Below are 24787 nucleotides of genomic sequence, written 5' to 3' on the forward strand. Positions count from 1 at the left end.
ACCGAACCTTGCTTCCCAACCCTGTGCCCAAAAGGGCAGGCAAACATCAGAGGCATACTGATCAAAAAGTAAATTCATTTCCAAGCAAGTATTGGATACAGAATACTTTACAGCCAAGAGGTTTATTTTTGTATTTCTTGAGATGTGGTTCCTCCCTCAGAGCTCCACTCTGGAGAACCATGCACACAACTTTTGTGGAATTCAAGGGCTGTAGAGTACTGCTTATTAAGCAGCTGCAAACATTTTAACTAAACAGCAGAACAGTTCTGCTCCTAACTGCAGCCTGATGTCGGTCCTAGCAACCAGTGCAGCTTCAGAGAAGCTGAAGCTTGAGTTCCGGTGACACACTCATTCTCTGGCACGTGCTGCCAAGTACAGACCTGACGATTTGTTGTGGAGAAGGAAAGCCATATCTTTGAACAGCTTTTGCTAATGGAAGCCAACCACAAGTATTCCCTTCCTGTTGAGGACAACAGCAAGGAGGGGGTTGAACTCCAGAGACTCAAGCAAAATTCCCTCTCTCCATTTAAATAACCTGTAGAAGCACAAAGGCATTGCCCACAGCCAGTGGCTTGCCATGGCAGCTCACTTGAAGATGGCTCCTCATACGGCAGCAGACCATCAGCTTTCAGGGTAACTGGTCTTTGTGGGCAGCATCCCTACAGCACCCTCCTCTCCCCAGAGAGCTCTGTTTGAAAGCAGAGGATGCTGGGGACAGCCCGGCACAGCAGAAAAGTCAGACAGTGGAACTTGAGGCCACAGGAAGTCAGCCAGACAGGCAGTTCAGGAGGATTTGGCAGGGGTTAGGTGTTTCCATGAACAGGAGAGGACATGAAGAGCTCAGCTCAGGGAAGTGCTTCATGGGACATTAACTAGCAAGGCTGCAGGGCATAAACGGTTCTCCAGCTGAATGGAGAAGCAACCCCTCCCCCAGGACACACAGCTGAACAGCAAGCCAGGTGCCAAGGTAGCAGGGCTTACACACCACTGTCAGAGGCAGGATATCGCTTATTAGAAAAGCCAAAGGTCTGATTCAGTGGATAAATTCTTACATTCCTGTAATAAAAAGGGTCAACCTTCTCCAGCCATGGCAGGCAGGCAGTGCACCCACCCTCTCCCCTCAGAGAGCTGACTTACGGCAGTCCTGTTCATCAGAATCGTCCTCACAGTCATTGTCTCCATCGCAGACCCACGACCGGCGGATGCACTTCCCATTGTCACAGTGGAAGTCCAAGGGGGAGCAAGTGGGCAGCACTGCAACAACAAAGAAGCATCTCATGGACCTGCAGCCAGCTTCCTTCCTGAAAGCAAAGCTCCTTCCCTCCTGAGAGAGGAGGGCTACACCTCTTAGAAACAAAAGACACACAATTTCAAATCATGAGGAAGAGCTGTACCTCAGATGGGTGGACAGGGTAGGTCTATAGCTTGGCAGTCTCTCCTCCCCAGAGAATCTCTAACCTTTCCAAAATAAAGTAGCCACCACAATTCCCCCACTGAGTTCCTTTCTTCTCTTTCATCCCTGAGCCTGCTGTCCTCCCACAACTGCACTTGTTTTATAACAAGCCAAATTACATTATCAACATCTTTCCTGAACGCTTCCCAGTGCAGTCCATCCTGTTTCTATTACACAGCAAACTCTTTAAAGTGAGAACTATCAGAAGCAATGTTCTTGGGGACAGGATTTTGCAAGGTACACGAAACAACGCGTGTTCCAGCACAGGGACTCTGCCTTCGGTTTTGTCTAACAAACCTGCAAGAAGCAGCTTAGAGGCAGGAATCCACTGCTGGGGATAATGAGCTATGCCTCAGGCATGGGCAACAGAGGTCCTCAGAAGAGGTGGCGGAAGGTGGCAGACATGGGATGATGCTTGCCTACACAGGAGTCTGCTGGCAATGGAGTGGAACCACAAATCCACAGTGTTCGAAGAGGCCTGGAGCCACAAAGCTGGAATTCAAGGGGGAGCATCAGCCCTGTCCTTCCCCCCACAGATGAGAGGAACACTCAGCTCTGGGAGGTTCATGCTTTTAAGTGCTGCCAGCTGTGGTAGGGAAGGGTCTGCACAAGACTGTTCCTGGCAGGTGTGCTCTCCAAAGAACAACGTTTGCTCAGCAATGCGAAGGGGCGAGGGCTGGAGAGGCCAGTGCCTGAAAGCCTTTCATCCCAGCCCAGCTTGCCGACAGCATCTCCCATCTGTCACCAGGCGGGCCAGCCCTCCTTTGCTATGCTGCTACTTCTTCCCTTGCCAACGCTATCCCAGAGGCAGGAGCGCAAGGGGGAGGGGGCAGTAAAAGAAGAAGGTGAAGACAGCAGCCACACACACAAGGAGGAGGATTTAATAACGCGAACAAATATTCACGTTTTCAGCTTTTGCAGCTTCCTCAACCCTCAGTCTCCCCTTGGCTCAGGACTGCTGTCAACATCCTGTGAAAGCAGCACGGATTATGCTATACAGAATCAATCACTGCTCTCTATAGCAAGTCCACCAATGTTTCTCACCAAGGGCCTGTCCCAAAAGCCTCACACCCTAAGAATACACTAGTGCAGTTAAATTCAGACTTGCTTGGATATCTCTTTTCATAACCACAAATTTGGATGAGCCATTCCTGCAGTATGGCAGGCATGGTCATCTCTCTGCAGACACCACTGCTCGCAATGCTGAACCCTCCACTAGGTGACAAAATACAGAATCTGGCACTGGCCCTTGGGAAAAGGTTCTTCCTGTCATGTCCAGGATGCCCCATGTGGATACATGGCCATGTCAGATCCAGCCACTTCTAGGTCCCACAGAGGGAAGCACACAAATCAGTATTTTCATCACAGATTCGACAGCACCCTGGTTTTCCAATGGCTGACAAGTTTCCTTACAGAGTGCTTTCTGTGAACACCCCTGTGCTGCTGCAACCCAGGGCAGGCAGAAGGGGAAAACACTCCAGTTCCCAAACTCTGCTTCCAAACAAAATCAAGACAGCCTTTGGATTCCGAGGGTCAGTCCCACAGAGCAGCCCTCTCTCCCCCTAGCACAACTTCCATATATTGCACACTGAGCAAACCTTCCTTGGCCTCAGCTGCAGTTTCGGGACTAAGACCATCCCCCCAGCATATGCTTTTCTGTCTGCTCTCCCTGGTCCCAGCGTGACTAATCACCAAAGGACTGCACAGGAGCCGCCTGGAAGGGAATTTGCATGCTGACTCTCCAGGGGAGAATTCTTCAGGCTCCCAGAGGGTTAGGCCATTAGCGCTGGTTCAGAGTTGATACCATTATCCCACTGAACTGCTGCATCCCTTCATGAGGTAACGACACAAAATGAAATTCCACCCCTACAGGGAGCAGTTCAGCCAATTTCATACTCCCCCTAAACATAAAAATTGAGCTTTGAGGACAGGGGAGGGGGAGCAGGGGAAAGAGGGCAAAACAGAAACTGCCACATACAAAGGAGGACCTAATTCCCACCCCAGCAGACAGCAAGTGTGTGCCAGCCCAGACAACACCAGGAGGGAGATAAATCCTTTTCTGCTGAACCTCTCTTTTAAAGAAGAAAGAAAGAACATGAATCCATTTAAGAAAAAAAAAAAAAAAACAAACCCCAAACTAATGAATGAAGGCTGATGTCTCATAGAACAGAGGAACTGCCAATGGGATCGAGGCAGGGATCACCGTAAACTCATAACCTGAATCTAATAATGGTCACAAACAGATGCCTCAAAGGAAAATGCAAGAGATTCTGGCAGCAGCTTTCACATGGGGGCAGTCTCTTCGTAACCCCCCCTTCCCATCTCTGCCTTTCCAATCCATGATCCCTTTTCCCCACTAAAAAGCAAACTGCCCACATAGAAACATTCCTGCATTTCCTTCTGTTTCTAAACAGAGCAGGCTTCACTGCCTTCCTACAGCCCTTTGCTCTAGGGTTGTTATTATTCAGTTCTTCTGCCTGACATTTATTACTTCATATTTTGATGAGTTTTATTCCTATGGAGTTAAATCTGAGGGCATAATACTAGTCCTGAGTTAATGTTTAGTACTGTTGTAAATACATCCAAAGTGTTTGGAAATTTGAAGTTAAGAGAAAATTCAAAAGTTAAGAGGTCACACTTGGGACATTTAAACAACCTCCACTATATTTTGTCCTGACATCATGGAACAGCTATACAATTTGCTAAGTGTATTTTACTGCTTTAACTGATTTTAAAAGCCACACTTCCATGTTGTTCTGACAATGGCCAGAATGAAATTCCACCCCTACAGGGAGCAGTTCAGCCAATTTCATACTCCCCCTAAACATAAAAATTGAGCTTTAAGCACAGGGGAGGGGGAGCAGAGGGAAGAGGGCAAAACAGAAACTGTCACATACAAAGGAGGACCTAATTCCCACCCCAGCAGACAGCAAGTGTCAATGGCCAGAAGAACAATACGTGGCATACAAATCATAGACTCACAGAATTGTTTGGGTTGGAAGAGACCTTAAAGACGATCTAGTTCCAACTCCCCTGCCACAGGCAGGGACAACTTCCATTAGACCAGGGTGCTCAAAGCCTCATCCAACCTGGTCTTGAACACTTCCAGGGATGGGGCATCCACAGCTTCTCTGGGCAGCCTGTTCCAGTGCCTCACCACCCTCATGGTAAACAATTTCTGCCTTAGATCTAATCTAAACCTACCCTCTTTCAGTTTAAAGCCATTACCCCTTGTCCTGTCACTATATGTTTCTGTAAAAAGTCCCCCTCCAGCTTTCTTGTACATCCCCTTCAGGTACCAGCAGACTGCTATAAGGTCTCCCAGGAGCCTTCTCTTCTCCAGGCTGAACAATCCAAACTGTCTCAGCCTGTCCTCACAGGAGAGGTGCTCCATCCCTGATCATCTTTCACGGCCCTCCTCTGGACTTATCCCAACAAGTCCATGTCTTTCTTATGTTGGGGGCCCCAGGCCTGAAGACAGTACTCCAGGTGGGGTCTCATGAGAGCTGAGTAGAGGGGAAGAATCACCTCCCTTGATATGAAGAGGCAGGAACTCCTTTAGCTGTCAGAGATGGAGGAAAACCTCTCTGGACAAGCTGGACTAGCACTAGAAGACTGGAAACAGAACACCTATATTCTCTTCACAGCTTGATAGTGATGTTTGCGTGACCATGGGACAGTTCTCTCTCTTTAGCCTCACTTCCCCAACCTGTAAAATGAAGGATCTTTATCACTGCCTAAGAGAGCTCCAAGTCCTTTGAAGGCACTGTCTCGACTGATGAGAAAGGAATCATAGATTGCACTAACGTGCTCTTACCACTTATAGCAGAATAAAGTAATGCAACAGTAAACACAGTTAAGCCTCACCCCTCTCTTTCCTGCTCAACTCCAGCTTGATCTCTCCATATCTGTGCAAACGAACAGCATTTTCCTAAAGATGACGAACAAAGGCAAGCCCTAGGATGGAGCTGAAGGCAGACAAATGCCCAGACAGACAGGGACTAGGCCACCTCCCTGCAGAGCGGAGATGCAGGATGGGGAACAAACCCAAGGACGGGGAGCCAGTGGAAGAGCTAAGCTGGGCAGCAACAGCCCAAGACAGCGCATCTGTCAACCAACAGTGAGCAACACAAAAAGGCCTTTGAACTTCCAGCCATTTCCCTGAGCTCATCCCTCTGCATGGTCACACTGGACATCTTCCAAGGTTTCAGCAAAGCTAGGTCTATCGTAAGCCTGCTATTCCTCCCCCTCTCCCAACTCCTATTACACACGGCGCTCTTTTATGGCTGAGCAGAAGGGGAAGGGGGGGTGGGGAGGGGTGGAAAAGGGAAGTTTATAAGGTGAAACGCGGACTGAATCACGTCCCACTGTCCTTTGAACACTTTATCCCTGTTGCCTGTCGTGAGCAGGTTGCTTTGTATCCACAGACAGCGAGCAACTGGTGTTCAGAGCTCTGGAGCGCAGCAGTTTGAACAATACTACTTGTGTTTAATTAGGCAAACTCTCGGTCATGTGAAGAAAGATAAGTTAATTTAAAAAATAAATACAAACTAAAAAAAAAAATTAAAAAAAAAAAATGCTATCTACATTAGAGACAACTGCAGCCTGATCCCCAGCTATGTCCACACTCATGCATGTGTATGAGCACATACACCCACAAACACAGATTTGTTTGCCAAGATCTGTAGCACAGTGGGCACTAACTCCAGAAGCAATAAGGACAAAGGACATTAGTCCACCCCCAGGAAGAAGTAGGAGACACTACATTTTTATAACTATATTTTGGAATATTTGGTTCCACAATAACATGAAATGTTTCCAATGGCACTGCTGAACTGTCTTTAAGTATGTTGCTGGTAAAAAGAAGAAAAAAAAATTAAAAAGAGTATTGGCACCCAATTTTTCACAGCCCTTTGATCACAAGTGCTCTGCCCGAGGGGCACTACATTAATTCTGATGCCTTTTAAAGCACACACTCATACTCGAAGCCAAATAAAATGACAAAGTATGGTTCCAGTTACAGAACTGGTGTCTTTTCAAGAGAAACTTGAACTCTTTTCAAGAGTTGCTAGTGAGTAAAACTTGAAGTTTAGAAGTGAAGCTTTACCTGAGCTCTTGCACCTGAGCTCAAGACTAGTGATTACGTGAAGGGCAGAGGGAAGATGATTCTTTTAAAGTTTCCATCAATTTTAGTAAAAAGACCTGTGAGATTTTTATCCTCACATCACCTCAAAAAAAATTGTTGTGAGCCTGATAAGGAGGCTGTACTGATAGCTCTGTTCCTGGCACAAAAGAGAACCTCTCCTGGGCTTGAATGAGTTGTGGCTCAACAGGAACTGTCTAAATTTCCCAATGAGCTGGGAACAACAGACCACTTTCTGTGATCTTTGAGGTAAAAGTTCTTCAGTCATTTTAAATGAAAAGGTATTGTACAATATGTTTCAAGGAGTTACACATTCATAAACTGATTAGGTAAGACAGAGGTCCAAAATTCAGAGCAAGAAGGCTCTACTGGGGACGGGATTTGGCATATCTTATGAAAACCAAAACTATTTATCGGTCCTCAGGCCAAGTTTACTCAGTCGTCCTTTCACCCTTGCCACGGGAAGTCAGACTCATTCACACCACGCTGGACTTCAAAGCACCATGCAGGAGGGCAGAATGAAAACCATTCCTCCGCTTGCACGCGGCTTTCGTTAGGGACGGTCCAAAGTTGCCTCTGTTGGCACAAGGAAGGCAGCTGAGCTACTCTGTGCGTGTTTAGCGAGGGCTCCCAAGCCAGACACTGTCAGCAAGCCAGAGAGCTGACACCAGAGCAAGTCTATGAAGCTGGCATGACAGCTGGGAGGTTACTTATTACTATTATTACTACAGCACTTTGGCTTGTAAACATGAGCCAGAGCAGGAAGCAAACATGTCACGGAATAATTGGCTCCCATCACAGCAGGGCTTCAGGTCTGCAAAAAAACAGTTCCTGTCACAGCCAGGTAAGCAGAGGCAAGGCTCTCCCAAAAACAACGGGAAAATACTCAGGAGAGACAGACATTGCGAAGACACCAATACAGGTGGAAAATGTCTGGGCTGCGCAAAAATGGTAACAGTTCAGGAAAAACTTAGTTCAACTGACGCAAAAAGTGAGAATTTGTTTTATAGTTTGTAACAGAACATTAAAAACAAACAAACCCCCCCACACAACAAAACACCACACATCGCATTTTAAAAATTTCTCTCAAAAGCTGTCTGTCATTCTTCAACTGAAATGCCAGATTACCAGTTCAAGGCTAGAAAATTGCCCTAATACAGAATTTAGTAAACTCCAAGCAACTACTCAAGCAGTGCTACATAGACATGGATGCAAGACTGAATCTTGACTTGCTAAAGTAATTTTCACCTTTCCCCCCTACTCTGGGTTTCACTCTCTTCCTTCATTAGAAGTCCAGCAGCCCAATGTGTACCCATTCTCCTCTCCCTTCCCACTGAGAAACTCACTCTTGCTGTTTTATCAGCACACGGCATACATGAGCTGATGCAAAAAGGAAAAGTAGACCTTAAAAAAATGCATGTTTGCAGTTTTATTTCTCTGGAAATTTAGGACATTCACAGGAGAAAAAAGAAAATCCTATAACTCTGTAAAACTAGCTTACAGCAGACCAGTGGAAATGAGGGATTCCTTGCAATCACTCCTGTTTGCTCTTCTGATCAAAGACATCCACTTGATACTATAATTCTTGTCTTTAAAAATCAGAGTTGTACTTTCAGACATTGCTGATAAAGAATCCTGACAGCTTTAGCATCTCAGAAGACCTCATGTAAGTGGTTGCACAGCCTTTGGTTCATGAGTCAGAACAAACCACTGGGATCACCCCAGCATGAAGACTAGCCCCATGGTTTTTAAGGAATCTCACTAAAATTTTAACTAGGCCTTTAATACATCTAGTGCTTGTAGGATGACTTCATCAGGCCAACCCAAACCTACAGCTCAATATTTGTATTAAAAAGAAATTCAACAATTTCAGACCTGGTATAAGTCAACAAATAAAAAATAAGTTCAAACCAGAGAATTTGTCCAAAATCACACTCCAGCCAGAACACTGTATGCATGTCACAGACAGATGGCCAGGGAAGGAAAGAAAATCTGTGAACTGATCATCTCATGTACAACATGTGAGAAGCTTAAACTGATTTAAGGTTCGAGTTGCTGTTCCAAGGGGCTCAACACCCCACCCCTGCTCTCGCACTCCTGCTGCCTTCTTTATGTTGGCTCAGACGAACAGATCAAATGGAAAGTTAACGTCACAAATAGGTACACCTTCACAAGGGATTTAGCAAGCATCTGCTCTAGCAAAAAGTTTCAGTGCCATAATGACTAAGCAAGATAGGAAATAGCACAGAAAATTACCATGAACCTACACAGTAGATCCAATCTAGTTCTTACAAGCTAACAATAATATCATATACCTGAACTCATAATGAACAATAATAAGCAGGCTTAATATAATAAGTGTTCCTAGGACCTTTCCACTGCAACCTCACATGTGTGCGCATTTAACATTTCTATAGGAGAGTCCTTATCCCCATCACTTAACTTTTATTTTTGCTTTCTTCTTTCCACTCAGTTGCACTCAAGAGTGTTTCTGGCTGTCAGCTGAGAAAGTTATCCTCTTTGTATTTATTCTACTACGACACAATATTTCAAAAGGCAGCTCATATTCTACTCCTTCACCTCGAGTCACTTTTTTACTCTTTATAAATTTGGTTCTTTATTTGCCCTCCCATCTTGTCAAATCTACAGTCCTTCTCTGCACATGCTAGCTTACTGCTCTCACTAAATTGCAGAGACCTACGGCACAAGCTGTATTCTGAATGAGATGTTCAGACAATCCCATCTTACATGTGCTGTTTTCTAGAGAGCGCCCTTTGCTTCAGTTTTATTCCTCCCTGTAAAGTAAAGAAGGCAGAAGTCAAACCCAGTTCCTACATTCTCTGCCTCACTTGGTTGTCTGCCTCTACGTTATGTATTTCCCAGCCTCCAGTACCTGAGACTATCAGCAGACTGATCACAGTTCACTACTACCCCCTAGTTTGCACAGCTTCCAATCAAATCCATACGGGCCAGATTTCCTTAATATATTAGAGATACATAGTAAAGCTGTGGTTACAGTGTAAGCCCAAAAGGTTCCTCTCACCCAGGCCATGAAGAGAGACATGATACAACAGCAGGTCCCAAAAGATGAGTATAAGAACATAGCATGCAACTAGAGGTTCTTCCTCAGAAGACAAAATCTGTCTCTATTTGTGATACAAAGACTTCCCCTAACAAGAGATGGCATATTCATCTTTAACAGCCTTCAGTGGATTCCACATCCATAAACATACCAAACTGCTTTCTGAGAATGTTTGACATTTCAGAATCAGTGTTTTGTCGCAAGGAGATCCACAGCTTAAGTACATGTTGCACGGACAAGCAACTCTTTTTAGCTTTGAACCATTTCCTGTGAGTTCCTACGAAAGGTCTTATCTCTCCTGCCTCAATCTTACCATGCCTGCTTAGTTTAAAAACCTTTGATGCTCGATTTTGTTCAAGTACAGACATTACCAACAACTATCTCTTGTCTAAGTTGTTACTGACTCTTTCACGGTGTTCCAAGAGCTACGTGAAGCACGACTTCCCCTTATAAACGCATCCTCCCAAAAACCCAAAACCCACAACACCCAACCCCCCAAAATAATAGAGTCTTCCTCTACGCTCAGTAAGAAGCCAGCCAAGCCAGTTTAGTTGTTGGATATGCCCTTATTGGATAGTCCCTTATTCCTGCTCAACTTCTCTTTTCTCAGCCTGTGCAGTTGACTCAAGCCTACTCTCTACTGCTCTTCTGAGATTTTAATACTACTTCTTCAGTTCCCAGATCCTTATCTCCTCTTTCTTGACCATGGTACGTTCTCAAATTCACACTTTTCTTCACTGGACATAAACATGCAGGTTTTCCTCCCACTTTCTTTGATTTCTCCAGTTAAGGTCACTTCCTTGCTCAATAACCCTTTCACTAAACATCTTTAAACCAAACACTGACCACCTCAGTTTGCAGGTAACTTATTCTTTAAAACCCCATTTTTCACCTAAGGTCTTCCATGTTGCTCACTATTTGCAAAATTAAAAGAAACAGAATTGAGAAGGAAACAAATTTTCACAAAGCTGGGTTGAGATTTCTCACACGTAAGAAAGAAGAGATTCTCCAAAACAATATTTCAAAGATGAGGAAAGCTCCTTTCCTTAAAGAAGTCAACAGTGGAAACTAGCGAAGGCTAGAGAAATATCCAACAGAGGAAGATAAATTCATCAATCATGTTCATTGACAGGAGCCTTAAATCTTCAGCTCTAGGGAAACTTTCAGAAAAGCACTTCCATGAAACTGGGCCTTTTTTTTCCACGCTTCAATCGTACCACGGTCTGTGGAATCCAAAGCGATGATGTAAGAAAGCAACTTGCTTGTGGCTCCAGGGAAAAAGGTTTTCTCTATTCATCTGTATTGTGCTAAACTCACTAAGAGTGACACTTATTAGTTCTCACCTAGCTGGGCTCTGATACACAGATGCTGACACTATGCAGAGACACAGTAGCTGCTAGGTAACTTCTCTCAGTAGATCCCAAGATCCACGGACGTTGATTACAGTGCTCACCTTTCCCGCCTTTCATGGGGCAGCCAGGACAGAAACTAGAATGTTACTTAACAGGGCAGACATACTCAATTCACTCCTTCACACTGCTTATTTATTTGGCATTAATATTTATAGCAAAACCATACAATTTAGTTCACAGATAGCGCTTTTGCAAGGGTGGGAAAAAAGCAGTGCTTCTCCCTGTCCCTCCTCTCCCTCCAAAACAGTCATGTCCAAAAGCCACCTAAAAACAGCTGCAACAGGCAGAGTTGGGCTTTCACTGTGTTTTGTGTAAGTGGACACGGGCTCTGTTTAGACTCTGAGTGCTGGGGTCAGTCAGAAGTATGTCATCTACAGTCTTAAACATTTGTCATACAAAAACTAGGATCTGCCCGTAAAACAGAGAAGCATCTGCTAAGGCATTCAGTTTTCACAAACACAGTCAAGAATGGTATTCTTACTGCAGCCATCTTCATCACTGTGGTCCCCACAGTCATTGTCTCCATCACATTGCCACTGAGCAGGGATGCACGTGCATTCACCAAAAGCACTGACGGCACATGTAAAATGATTACGTCCACAGGAGCATTCGGTGCTACTTGAAATACCTATAAAGGAAACAACAAAAAAAAAAAAGATATTTTGAAGAGATCTGTCTATTTTAGGCTAACTGCATTGAACACAAACTGACATCACAGTTTTTCTCCATGTACACGCTACATGTGTGAACAAATACTCCACTGCAAAGGAAAACATTCAGCCTCCTTGCATCACTGAAATAGGAAATGAAGTACTATGCACAGTTGCCTGGAATGGGGCTATTCAAAGGCAAGAGCAAATAGCCACCTGGCAAGAAGAGATTTGGGAATCAGTGGAAAAATAACTCGGCAGTCGTCACAGTTGAATTCAAGAAATCCCGGGTATCACAACACACTCTTTATTCCACAAACTCAGTCTCGTCTTAGAGCACAGTGCTGCTGCTGCTCCACTGAGTTCTGACACCAGACTGGAAGGAATAGCTAAGATCCTACTTCAGAAAGTTATCAGGGATCTTTTCCAGACCCTGAACTTTCTAGATGCAAACCTTATACATGTCTCTGCTTTAGACATTTCAGGCTCCAGTGAAAGAATAAAAAAATCCTTCATATTTATTTGTAGAGATTAAACTGTCACAGTATCCTGTGCGTAACTGACATCCATGAAAACAAAAAAAAGATTATTTTCAACTCTACAAACTGACCAAAAAAAAATGCAGTCTAAATGTCGATACATAATCTGATAAGAACATTTTTTTTTCAAGCCTTAAAGTTAGCTTAAGCAGCTCCCAACCTTTTCTCCCCTCTCCTAGCTACAAAACAAAACTCTGCACAACTCTGACTCTCACCCCTGTGCATATGCAACTATTTATGAGGATATCCCACACAGACTCTTAACACATCTCTGCCTTGAGAGACAACAGGCTACAGCCCACCTCTCACAAGGGAAAAGGTCATGCCTGAACTTCTGTCTGACATTATCTAGACAATCTATATAATCAATATCACTGTTAAACAAATGATTATTCTATCAAGCAACAACCCCTCAGGCTAGTCTGTGACTGGATTCTTTTCGCATGGCTCCTTCTTTCTGCAATTCAAACAAATCTAAAGCTCTCAGATTAAACAACAGATCATAAGAAAAGAACAGAGAGGTGCTTGCCCCAAGTGGTAGTTATAAATAACCTGAACTATTTGCAGACTTTTTGATCTCATCTGTTACACCCAGTATATCTGTGACGACACATGATCTGTAGGAACCTAACCACAAAATCCTAAAGAAAGAAAAAAAAAAAAAAACCAAATAAAAAAGCCTCATAATGTCATTATTCTCCATTCTAATTGAGAAAAGCAGTTTCTGCAAAATTTTATGCAATTGTTCTGCAAGCTCGCACTCCTCAGCAGAATTCCCACCAGTGAAAATACCCACTTGTCCAAGTTAAGCTGAGATTTAAGTTTAGAGGGGATGCACTTCTTCCTTGTGGAAGAACTCCATGATAAGTTTCTTGTGCAACAAAACTGGCTGACATGGTTTTTGCCAGTCTCAGCTGCAGGCTCCCGTTGCTACCCTGCAGGTTGCAAGGCCTTGCTACAAACTGTTTTCCAAGCACATCCACAAGCTGCTCAACTGGGACAACTGACACGGTTGTCATATTCCCTGCACAGACTGTCATGGCTGCAATGAGCTTTTTATTCTTTCCCTCATCTCCACTACAAGTTGTCTTTAAAAGGTCTAGTAGAAAAAGTTTATTTCAAGGCACTAAAGTAGATGTCAGAGAATGTGACCAATATCTGGCGTAACAAGGGATAGAGGCAGGAAGAATAAGGTGAATAAGGAACTGAAAGAAGGCAAATGAAAGGGAACAGAGTGGTCAGATCCTCAAAGGATTTACCAGGCGTGGCCAGGGCGAAGGCTGACTTAAAAAGACAGCAAGTGGATGATGTAGAGTCAGAAGGCAAAAAAAGCAAGCAACATCTCGAAGGAAAAGCCATGCTTTATCTCTGCAACATATCTATTAGAAATAAACATGAGGAAAACCAGAAGAACCACAAACCTCCCCCAAAAAATCAGACAGACACCTTCATACTGGCAGCACAGGAAATTCAGGACAAATCACCTTCTGTGGTTGCGAACCCTCATTCAGAAAGGCAGAACTAGCTGTATATTGTACTCAAAGTAGTTGCTGTTTAAAAGACTTTTTCCATAGCAATTTTTCTACCATTTTCCTCAACAGCACCCCAAAGCACTTATCCCAAATATTTTTATCTCCAATATCCCTTCCTGTTGGAGTACACCAAGATTGATCGTCACCCTCTTTACCCTAGAAAAGGACAAATATGAGAGTAATAGTGACTGGCTCTGCCTTGCTCAGGGTCCAACCATGTCTTAGGGTAGCTTCAGCAATAGGAAAGTATCAAACATCAAGGCAATCAATTCTTAAACTAAGGGAATATAATCAGTAATTTGTTTCCAGAAAAGTACAAATGAGAGAGTTGGGAAAAGAAGCAAGCTATTTTAACTCCTCAGTATTGGCATGGAGGTACAGCTCTGCAACAGCAGAGAAAGAATTAGTGCAGCTGTCCCAATCTGCAAACTGCAACTTAATCTGCTGCACTGTCAAACACACAGTTATCTTCAAAAGTTGCTACTAATATCAGGTTATATATATATGTATATATATATATATATACACACACACATATTAAATCTCTTCTTCTCACCTCATTAAACCTATGTTCAACCATCTCTGGCTTATGTTTTTACAATGCTATAGAAACTGTCAGAAGCTGAAGGACACGTTATGACCCAGATACCAAAACTCTCTCAATATGCGCTAGCCTGTATCTGTACTACTATTATGTAAGCATACTTTGCTTAACTAGCCCAAATTAAGACCTTTGTGATTCTAATGCCTTGAGATTTGTGACATTCAGGGGTTAATAACCTTTTAGTCGTTATAACAATGCATTTTATAAACCATGATTTGCCCCAGTCTTACACTTGTACAAGTAAAGCACACTGTTGTTCAGAGAGCACACTAATTCCACTCTATAAACAGTATCAGAAGAACCAATCCTGGATGAATAGTCTTTATCCAATTAAACAATTAAAAAAAAAAAAAGTTGAATGAAACCTGGGACCCCTTACAGACAGCAGGCATATTCTCCATTATTTCAATGCAGATAGTATTTCACCCTTGGTGTCCCATGACTACTTCCCAGTGCTCAGAGTTCCAGTGACATTACCCCGTAACTGTATCTGTAATAGTAGAGGGCCAGGAAGGATAAAGATGAGAAGCATGTGTTCTCCAGCTCCCTCACGGACAAGCGGAAGCCGTGCATTTGGTGTGAGAAGCTCAATGGAAGACTTACTCTTTAACGTCGAGCTCTCATTAGACATAGGGAGCGTGAGACGGAAGACTGACCAAGCGCGCATTAGGGTGGAACATAAACCTCCAGTGTCACGTTTCAATCCCAGCTAGTCAGGGGTCCAGGAACAGGACGGAAACCAGCATTTGCCATTCCGGCAACTGGACCAACAATCAAAGCAGATGTATCTACTTACACTCCTGCCTATTCTTTTAGAGCAGAAACAAGGAGGTCTACTTCTGGGCTTACACATAACAAACATTTTCCTAAAACTTTTAATCACACTGCAGGCTTGGACATTTTACCAACCCTCTATTTTCAAAACTCATTTCACTTGTGCAGGAGGCAAAAAACCAAAATATTTAAAGAAAGCAATATATACAAAACAATACACAAAAGCTAGTCAGAGGCATTGCCAGGTGCTGAGCTGACATCATTCAACTTCCCTGCCTTCTCTCAATAACTCATGTGAGCACCACACAAATTTTCTAGTCTCTCACTAGTCCCTGCAACCAAGAAATCATCTTCACTGTTTGTAGTTTGGCTCCTTCTGGATGTGATAGCAGCAGGATTCAGTAACCAAACAGTTTTCACAGCAAAGTATTATACAAACAGCCTCCAGATTTTAAAAACAGGAAGCCAGTCTAAACACAGGCCTCATACTGAACATCTGCCATCACCTTAAATTTAGCACAGTGTGCTCAGTTTCTTCAGATTCCTTCCGAATACCCTCCCCATTTTCATGTTTATCTGACAAATGAAACGTCTCCTCAGGGAGGGTGGGGCTTTTTCTCCCCTTCTCTCACCCTGAAAAAGATAGTTAGGATCTTTGTAATTTTGTCTAAAGTTGGCAAAACAGTTACGTCATTGCTGGCTGAAAAGCAAAAGACAATAATAATCCTGTTATATCTGCACATCCTTTTTTGGGGGGGTAGGCAGGCTTGCTTAAACAATAAGTTGCTACTCTGCTTCCCGCCCCCCCCCAGCTCCTCATTAGGCCAAATAATATAGCCCATAAAGAAAAACCTAATATACAAAAGCTTCGTTTGCTGATGAGGTCACTTGCAACCCTCAGAGCTGTTCCATAACAGCCCTGTATTTGCCATGGTGCCACAGATTCACAGAAATACAGACATTAAAAAGGAAGCTTAAGCAGACAGAATAATTACCAAAATGAACCCTGTAGCCTTTGTTTTCTTAGGGACAGCAGATTTCTAGGGGAGAGTGAAAACACTGTTTCTTTGAAGTCCTGATGGCATGCTTTTTTTCCAAAGGCAGAGATGCTAATTCTACTTTCAGTAAAATTAATGACAGATGGCAGCTCTTACCACTATTCTGTAGCAATTCAATCTTGCACAGGCTGTTGCTTCAACATGGAAATGTGTAACAGCCCAGGTTGGACGGGACCTCAAAAGACTGTCTGGCCCAACGTTTTGTGGGGAAGGGAGCCTAGATGAGATTAGCTAGCAACCTGTCCAGTCATGTCTTGAACACCTCCAGCGATGAGGACTCAATCATGTTCCTTGGGAGGTAGTTCCAGTGAATGATTGTTCTTACAGTAAAAAAAAAAATAAAAATGTCTTTCTTATGTTGAGATGGACATGTTCCTGCTCTTCAGGGTCCATCAGCTCTGTCAGGCCCTGGCAGCATTCTAGCCATAGCAGGATTTTCTCACAGTCCTGTAATATTGATGAAGTTTCCTCAAATGGATGTTTATCAAGAATACTGAATGAACAACTGCCAAAGATCCCAGCATCTATGGTCAACACCATGCTGTCTTTCCACGTTTTCTTTCTTTCCAGGTACCAAGAACCGACTACATAAGAGACTCTTCCACTTCACGCCACCCCATTAGTTGCATCTTTTCCCCTTCATCCTAACACATAAATTCTTACTGTTACTTTTTTTAAAATAGTAGTACTAAATTCACAGCAATCAGTTTGCTCGTGCCATCCTGCAGTTCTTCATGTACCATAACTAAGTAAGTATCCATTTAGTTCTTCTACACTGCAAGGAAAATAATACCATCAGGTTTAGAAAATCCAAAATAATTAAAATATTTGGCATGATTTACAGCTGCAGACTCTCCAGTCCAGAATCAGAAGCCTCTGGAAAGAAAAATCACTCCTTTGGTCCAGGACTCAGTAACATACGGATCTGAGCTCCTTCCCCTCCATGGACAGGCACCTCACTCTGCATTTCATGGCCTACAGAAGACCTTCAATGGAAGGCAGAGATCTTTCTGCAACCTCATTACTACAAGAGACACAACAAAAAGCATGAGAGTACTAGCTCTTCTAATTTTAATACTACCATATAAAAATCCCTAGCAGAGGACAGAAGGTCTAAGTCAATATTGAAGAGGTGTGAAAATACAGTACAACTATGTAACAGTTACAGTGAGAAAGAGGAAAAAATCCAAGACTTCATAAAAGAACTGGAATATGAATAATGGAATGAAAAGGAAAATTAGAGAATGAAAGTCCTACTAGTGATGGGCATAAGGCTGTGATTTCCCCCCCACCCCCAAGAAAAAGTGTGGAAGGGCATCACCAGAAGCATTTTTGAACAAATCTGGACTAAGCAGCAGAATATTTTGCACTGGCTTCAACAGGTGCACTTCACTTTGTACTCTGAATTCAAAGAACCTCTGAGCATCTGATTGTTTATTTGGGGTTAAAATTGGTGAATTCTGTAGCACAGCCTTTAACAGCCTCTTTAACACCTTGCACACCTGTTGTCAGAAGGCCTGGGTCAGGTGCCATTTTCTCTGTTCCTTCACTTCCAGGTCAGACTCACTTTTGCATTCCCACCTGTCCTGGTTTTGTTAAAAACAAGTTTCTTTTTCAGTGAATTTTGTCTGTCAGCTAAAGCCTTCATATTAACTGCATTTTCCTGGAGAACCAGACACATGTTTTGGTAAACCTAGCAATGGAATGCAAACTTATTGATAAGCACGGATGGACATCTCGGGAGAGGGGCGATGAGAAGCAAGTGAGCAAGAAACTGACCAACTGTGTATAACATTCCATTCACGTGAATACTTCATATAAAAGTGGGAGATCACGAGGATCTCGTTGGCTTTTCCCTTTTTCCTTTTTCCCTTCTGCTTATGGCCGATGTTAGAAGAGGACCTTGCTAGTCGTCCCTGCGAACTGAGGCCTAGTGAGAGACTGAATCCAGCTCCGATTGGCTGCAGAGTCTAATCCAGGACTTCAGGTGCCGGCTCTGCAGTTGTTGAGACTTTCAAGATTGGTTTTGTATATTTTGTATTATTTTATCTATTCTTATTAGTAGCATTAGTAAAACATCTTTAATTTTTTCCAACTCTCTTCACTCTGTGCTTCTTTTCCTCCCAATCGCCTCTCCTTAGTGAAAAGGGGGAAGAGGGAGGGGGAAGTGTGGGAGGGGGAGAGGGGGTTAACAATACATCTGCCAGGGTTTTATTGTCACCCCGCAATCTTAACCCTCGAAACCACCACACACACCTTGATGAGGGCAGACCTCGGACATTTCAAGTGGCCTTGAACGTAGTTCAGTTTATACATTTTCCTTCTTCATGCAGCACTTTCCTAAGTGTTTCCATAGCAATGCAGCTCAGTTTTCTTTGCTTGTCTATCTGGAGGGAAAATGAAAATTTTGGGTTCTTCTCTCTTACCTAAACAGGAGTTCCCACTGAAGGAAAGTACAGTTAATCCAGCTTTAGAAGAGGGATTTGCTGGCCATTGTTTAAACCCCGAGCTCTGCTGGCAGACACAGCAAAAGCAACATTGCAGCACAACAGTCTGATATCAGAAAGGGCACCACACACTGATAAAAGCCAACAGGGTTTTTCCATGTTTCACTCCCATTATGGAAGTACCTGAAGTAGTTCTGACTGGGTACCCACATGCTCTCTAAGTATTTGATGCCTGCCTATAGTAAAATCAACCTCACTAGGAAAAGCAACACAAAAGTTTTCAAAGCTTTAAACGGAACTGTTTCAGTTTTGTTTGAGGAAGAACGTGATAGCAACAAGTTTTAAAAAATACTAGTAATTAAAAAAAAGGGGGAAGAAACAAAAATATTAAACTGGGAAGAGAGACAGAAGACATTACAGCTTTTTTGGTAATTGTGTATTGTGTCTACTTTGGCAATTTACAAGTAAGGATTAAAGTTTTCCAGGGTTAGAGGTTCTCCTCTCAAATAGCAAAAGCAGGGATACCTCATTCCCAAACCAGCTGGTTCTCAATTAAGCATGTGGCTGAACAAAGTTTTGTGGAGAGGCACACTATCAAGCACAACACCCTTCAGTACTCATATTAAACTGCACAACTGTGCCGGTAAGACCTGAAAACGTCATACTTGATATGACCGCAGGGAATAGGAAGCATAAGGAAGAGAAATTCCACATGGCACCTGCTAATTGAGACCTAAAGAAAATAAGGGACACAAGGAAAGCACAAACGGAGGTAGTGTTTGGAGCAATGGGTGTATGCATGAGGTAGAATGAGACAGGAACAGAAGCCATATTTTCAAAAATTTCACATAGGTCAAGAGATACGAGGCCTTTAAAACATGTTTGAGTTTGTGAGACCCAATTCTGACGCACAGAAGGACAGACTGCCAACCCCACTGCACCCAGGGAATGGGAAAGCATTTATGGAAACAAGTATTGAAAAAGAAATACTGAAGAAGGATTTGACTTTAACATAAAAAGACTCAAGAATCAAGAAGCAGTTGTTACAGTTCCTTCTCCCAAATCCTTCAAGTCATAAACAAGCACCTTGCAACAAAAACACTACTATAACCAAGGTCTCTAGATACTTGTCCTAACTCCATCCGTACCTCCTACAGCATTTGACAAAATTACTTCTCCCCTTCTAGAAGTGGGGATACTGCTTCTATGCTGGCACAGTGTAGTACAGTTTAATATTTAATGAGTGTTTCTATGTATCCAGACTCTTTGAATAGAAGGTATAGCTGAAGTATTATTGCCACAAAATCATACTCAAAAACTAAGTCAAATTGGCTTGGCTACCAGCACACACAGATTAAAAAAAAAAAAAAAAAAAAATCAGCTGAAGGATCATAAACAAAAGATAATGAGAAATGGCAGCAAGTCAAGCTGCAGGGGGTAGAGGCAGCTAGCAGGTATCATAAGGATCAGCATTAGATCCAGTCTCATTAAATAACTTCATTAACGATCTGGAAGAGAGAATAAGGAACATGTTAAAGGTGCCTGCAAATGATAGCAAAATACAAAATATTCTACAAATACAACAGAAGAAAAAGAAATATAGAAGGGACCTCAGAAGATTAAAACTATGGGCAGGAAATTAAGATTCAACCTTTTAAAAAAATTCAAAAGCTAGTGCATCTGGTGGAAAATAATTTGAAACAGATACTCAAATGAAAAGAAAAATCTGGGATGCAGCAATGCCTGGAGAATAATAAGACAAGCTAGACATTGGTTTATGTTATGACACAATATGGCAGCCAAAAACTACGTTAGTTTAAATATGCCTAAGCGTCATATCACGAAGGAAGCAACTTTCTCCCTGTGCAGAACTTGGGTGTAAGACTGAGTTCCACACTGAGGCTGATATAGGGAAACTAAACAACATATTCTAACCACAGCAACAAAATATTTATCAAAGGCGTGTTATGGCACTCTGCTCCCTCAAGACTTCAAAGAGCTTCTGTTTGAAGACTGAACCAACATGGCATTTTTTTCCTCTGCTATTTAGACTATTTAGTTCTTGAAATCTGACAAAAGGCAATGACCATCAACTCTGTGCTTTTTTTTTTTTTTTTCTAAATAGGATTTTTATTATCCTGTTTCTTGAGCAACTCTGAGTTGCCTATGGAAATAGTTCATGCTGGACAACTCATTAAGTCCCAGTATAAAAACAGGAACCTTTCAACCACCACAGCACATTAAACACATCAACATTTCAGTCCAAAGTCCCTGCCCAAAGGCAGGCACGAAGTATCAGGTAGACACCAACTATTTCCAAACAACTGAGGAATTCTGTCAGGCAAAGCCAGACAGCAGAAAGTCGTATGTGAATGACTTCTGCCCTCGGCCCTCTCTTCATATTCCTATGCAGCTCTTTCCTGGTAACACCATAAGTACTCTGAAAAAACATGGTAAAACATCTTTAATCTAGTTTCCAAATCTTTTGGCTGAAATGTGACCATACTGTGACGCTTTTTGCATATTTGCTTGCCATTAAATGGCAAATGTGCCACTTTCCCTAACTAAAGGTTCCCTCAAACATTTACTGCTGTTGGATGAGTAAAAAATGCAGGTTTTGGTCTGTTGCTTCACATGCTGCCATCCACGAAACCAAGCACTGTATCAGCCTGCTTCAGGTGTCATGTACAATACCAATACAAATAGACACCTTTTAGAAAGGGCTGTGAGCCTTTCAAAAGATCACAGTTCAATATGATGGTTCTCCCATTCTCTCCACAGGTGTGCTCAAAACCATTAGATGGTGGGAACATCTGTTTTCACCTTCACAGATTTGTGTTAGAACAAGGACCACAGAAAGTCATGAGCTGCAGTATTCCATCTCTGACATTCTGCTTCTCACCTCCAAGGCCCCTTCTAATGGAAGAGATTCAGCTCCTAAATCCTTTCAACCCATGTATTACATTTTCTCTGTGGACTAATTCATTTTTCCTACATATAAACTTGGATTCCAAGAAGCAAGAGCATTGTGCTTCCCACCTTGTGATATTTCCTTCCTGTTACTGTTAAAAGTATCCCTTTGGCCTTGGCATTTCATTATCTGTAGATTTTCTCTACACAGGGAGCATTTTGTATTATGAAATACAGAGTGATACCTGAAGGATGCCATCGAGAAACACACATTGCTGATTTTAGCCTGGAGCGGCATCTCCTCACATAGCTGCAAGCTCCTGTGCAACTGCATGTCAATAGAGAACTACAATGAAGAATCTCCACAGGACAGATATAAAGTGCTCAACCACAGCACTAAATTACTTGTCATGCAGGACCATTCCGCTCAGGCACATTAAACAGAAATGAAATACCCTTCAGAAATGGACAGAATAATAAACGGTTACTGCCGCATAACATCATTCAGAAATACCATCATCTGCTCTAAAACAGTGCGGGAATGTTTAGCTGGACCACCAGGGCCTGGCAGGCAGAACTACGTGACTCAAACCCTTTCAGAATACACACACGCTAGACATTTTAAAATACTACCCTTAAGCCTACATCATGCTTTGCAAGAATTAGTCACCTCAGCAACATGAGACACATAACTTTCCATTTCTTTCACTGTATTTTTTCTTTAAACCACATACTAACCACCTCTACCCTTTCCTGTCCCGTAAGGGTTGTGAATAATTTGCTGCTCATTTATGATGAATCACACAGTACAGTAGACACTAAAATTTAGAAAATAATGGCACAACAGCAGAAACGTTACCAGGAGACTTTCACAATACTAGACAATTGCTAAGTGTCAGCTAGAGAAGCAGCCTGCTATTTTATAACGATAATCCATAGGAAAAAGGTACTTCTGATGTATTTCACCTACTTCAGTCACTGAAGAGTTTCACTATCATGACAGTTCTCAAGAACGAAGCTCACTTAGCAGTAAGAAACCCTTCCACTGTATCAAAGTTCATGGAGATAGGCTACAGACATTGATCAGGACTAGGGAAACACTGCAGTTTGTTTTCCCAGTTACAGGACAGAAAACACTGGTATTTTAACTTCCATAAGCTTTCCTTTATCTTTTCCACTACTTAATAGACAGAGGGTTTTCTCTCATCCTTCTCTTCTGCAAATAAATTAAACTGAGGAAACAAAATGAGAGAGGCACATAAGAACCCTATTGATACTTGTTGGAGAATAAGAGGAATGACGCAAAAGGAAAACCCGAAGCAGCTTTGATGCATATGCATCTTGGAGGATATTTCTGTGATAGTAGTTGATATATAAATTTGGGGCAATTATGAGATCGATACCCATGTTTTTTAAGTTTCGGACAACCAAAGTGCACCTACTCTCCTGAAGGCAAAGCAGTGCCTTAATCAAATGCTGCTACTTAGAGCCTTCAGAAGAAATAATTTGGGCAAAGCCAGCTCTCATCAAGTCCCTCAGAACAGATCCCTGCTCAGTTGCTACAGTGTTTCGTGAAAGGTTTGTCTGAATCGCTTCTGTCCCTAAAGTGCACCGTCAATGTACTCAAGTCAGCTTGAAACTAGCTAACTTGGGTTTTGGTGGCAGTAGATCACAAAAGCACAGAGCTGCAATCCACCTGCAAAAGTCATCAAAAGCAGCAGAGTAAATACTTGAACCAATCACCGCACAGTGAGCCTTACATTACCTCAGCTACAGGAACACCCAAGGTTTACTAGTCACAGCAAGGATAAGCTCCATCACTTCTGGGAAACGCCCTGGAAGAACCAGACCTTGGAGCTATTTCAGAAATTCTGAAGCTTTGCAATCCCCTCTTCACTGAACGAATATGAATGCAAGCAGACTACAACACCCAATGAAAAACAGCTTGGCATCTGTCACTCATAATAGCAATATGAGAAAACAAAGGTTTAATTTGCATCCATGCATTCATCCCTTTTCTACTTCACTTGCCTTAGTTTAAGTAACCCAAGTATTAACTTTCAATGCAAAAATATGTCAAGTAATTTTCCAACTTTCATTCTGTTTCTGTTCCCATCCTGTCACAGCCTCTTCCAGGCTGTGAGTGGTTTTGGCATTTCACTGAATCCCTTGCTTAGCAGCTGAGACAGACATAGTTGTCATCTCACTGTGCATGGACTAACTCAACCTGACTCAAGCAAACAAAGCCCTGCTCAGTTTCCAGGTTGACAGAGGATAGCTATACATCCTCCTGTCTGTGGACACTCTTGAACAGTAATGACCTCCAACTCTGGTAGATCCTACTGAAGAACCACTTACAGGCCACAGCATTAAGGAAAAAATAAATTTACATTAATTTCAGTTATCTGCTCTCTGTAAACCGTACCTGTTGAATTGCAGCTTCACAAGATGCTAAGTAGTCTCAGGGTGGGGGGAAAGAGGGCCAGGAAAATTGAGTGGTCAAAAGATGACACCTAAGAGGAGGATGCGCTACTGCCATCTTTGCTTGAGAAGTAGTGGTCAGAAGCTCTAGGGAACCAAGAAAAACTAAAAGTGGTATTTTTTAATCTGGGTTGCAAGGCTTAAAACCTGGAAAAAGTACTTACAAAAATACAGAACACAGTGGATCCAACTCAGCCACCTCCTTACCACAGATCTCAGAAATCGGTTCCTTTCTCTTTAGATTCAGAAGCTTCTTGACCTTTAGCGTCCTCTTGCACACCACTTACAATCTTTGTTAATTACTGCATCAGTGCATGTCCACTGCTCTCTGGATTTCCAAAGCACCCATAACCTTGCTCACAACACACTCAGAAGCCATTTTGGACTTGACCTTCAAGATTTCACCCTGCACTGGCTCTCTGAAATACGCTAAGTTTGGCCCACAGGAAATCATCAGCCAGGCTCTCATCTTTTGGATGCTCCAGGCACCGGAGTAGCTGTGAAGACATTCTGCCCTTCAGAACATATGACAAACTTTTCTTCAAAACTAGAACCTAGAACATTCTTTTGTTCATTTAACCTATTTAAGACAAAAGCCAAGTTCCTCTGCCTTCATCAGTCCTAGAACACATCAACATGGACAGTCACATACTTCTTTTCAGAAGATAAAAATGCAAACATCGTGAAGTCCTCCTTTTCACA

General features: G+C 42.7%; 1 protein-coding gene across 4 annotated transcripts in view; it reads right to left on the reverse strand.

Moving 5' to 3' along the window:
- Nucleotides 1-24787, reverse strand: part of LRP4 (LDL receptor related protein 4) — an 81869-nt gene that overhangs the window by 29991 nt on the left and 27091 nt on the right. For 3 of the 4 annotated variants that reach the window (XM_065064736.1, XM_065064735.1, XM_065064738.1), the window contains exons 2-3: nucleotides 11572-11718; nucleotides 1138-1254 (exon numbers count right to left, since the gene is read on the reverse strand). In XM_065064736.1, the coding sequence (XP_064920808.1) occupies nucleotides 1138-1254; nucleotides 11572-11718 (264 nt within the window). The remainder of the gene's footprint in view (nucleotides 1-1137; nucleotides 1255-11571; nucleotides 11719-24787) is intronic. The other variant, XM_065064737.1, reaches the window with a different exon arrangement.

The sequence above is a fragment of the Columba livia genome, chromosome 5 (assembly GCF_036013475.1).
Source record: "Columba livia isolate bColLiv1 breed racing homer chromosome 5, bColLiv1.pat.W.v2, whole genome shotgun sequence".
NCBI lineage: Eukaryota > Metazoa > Chordata > Aves > Columbiformes > Columbidae > Columba > Columba livia.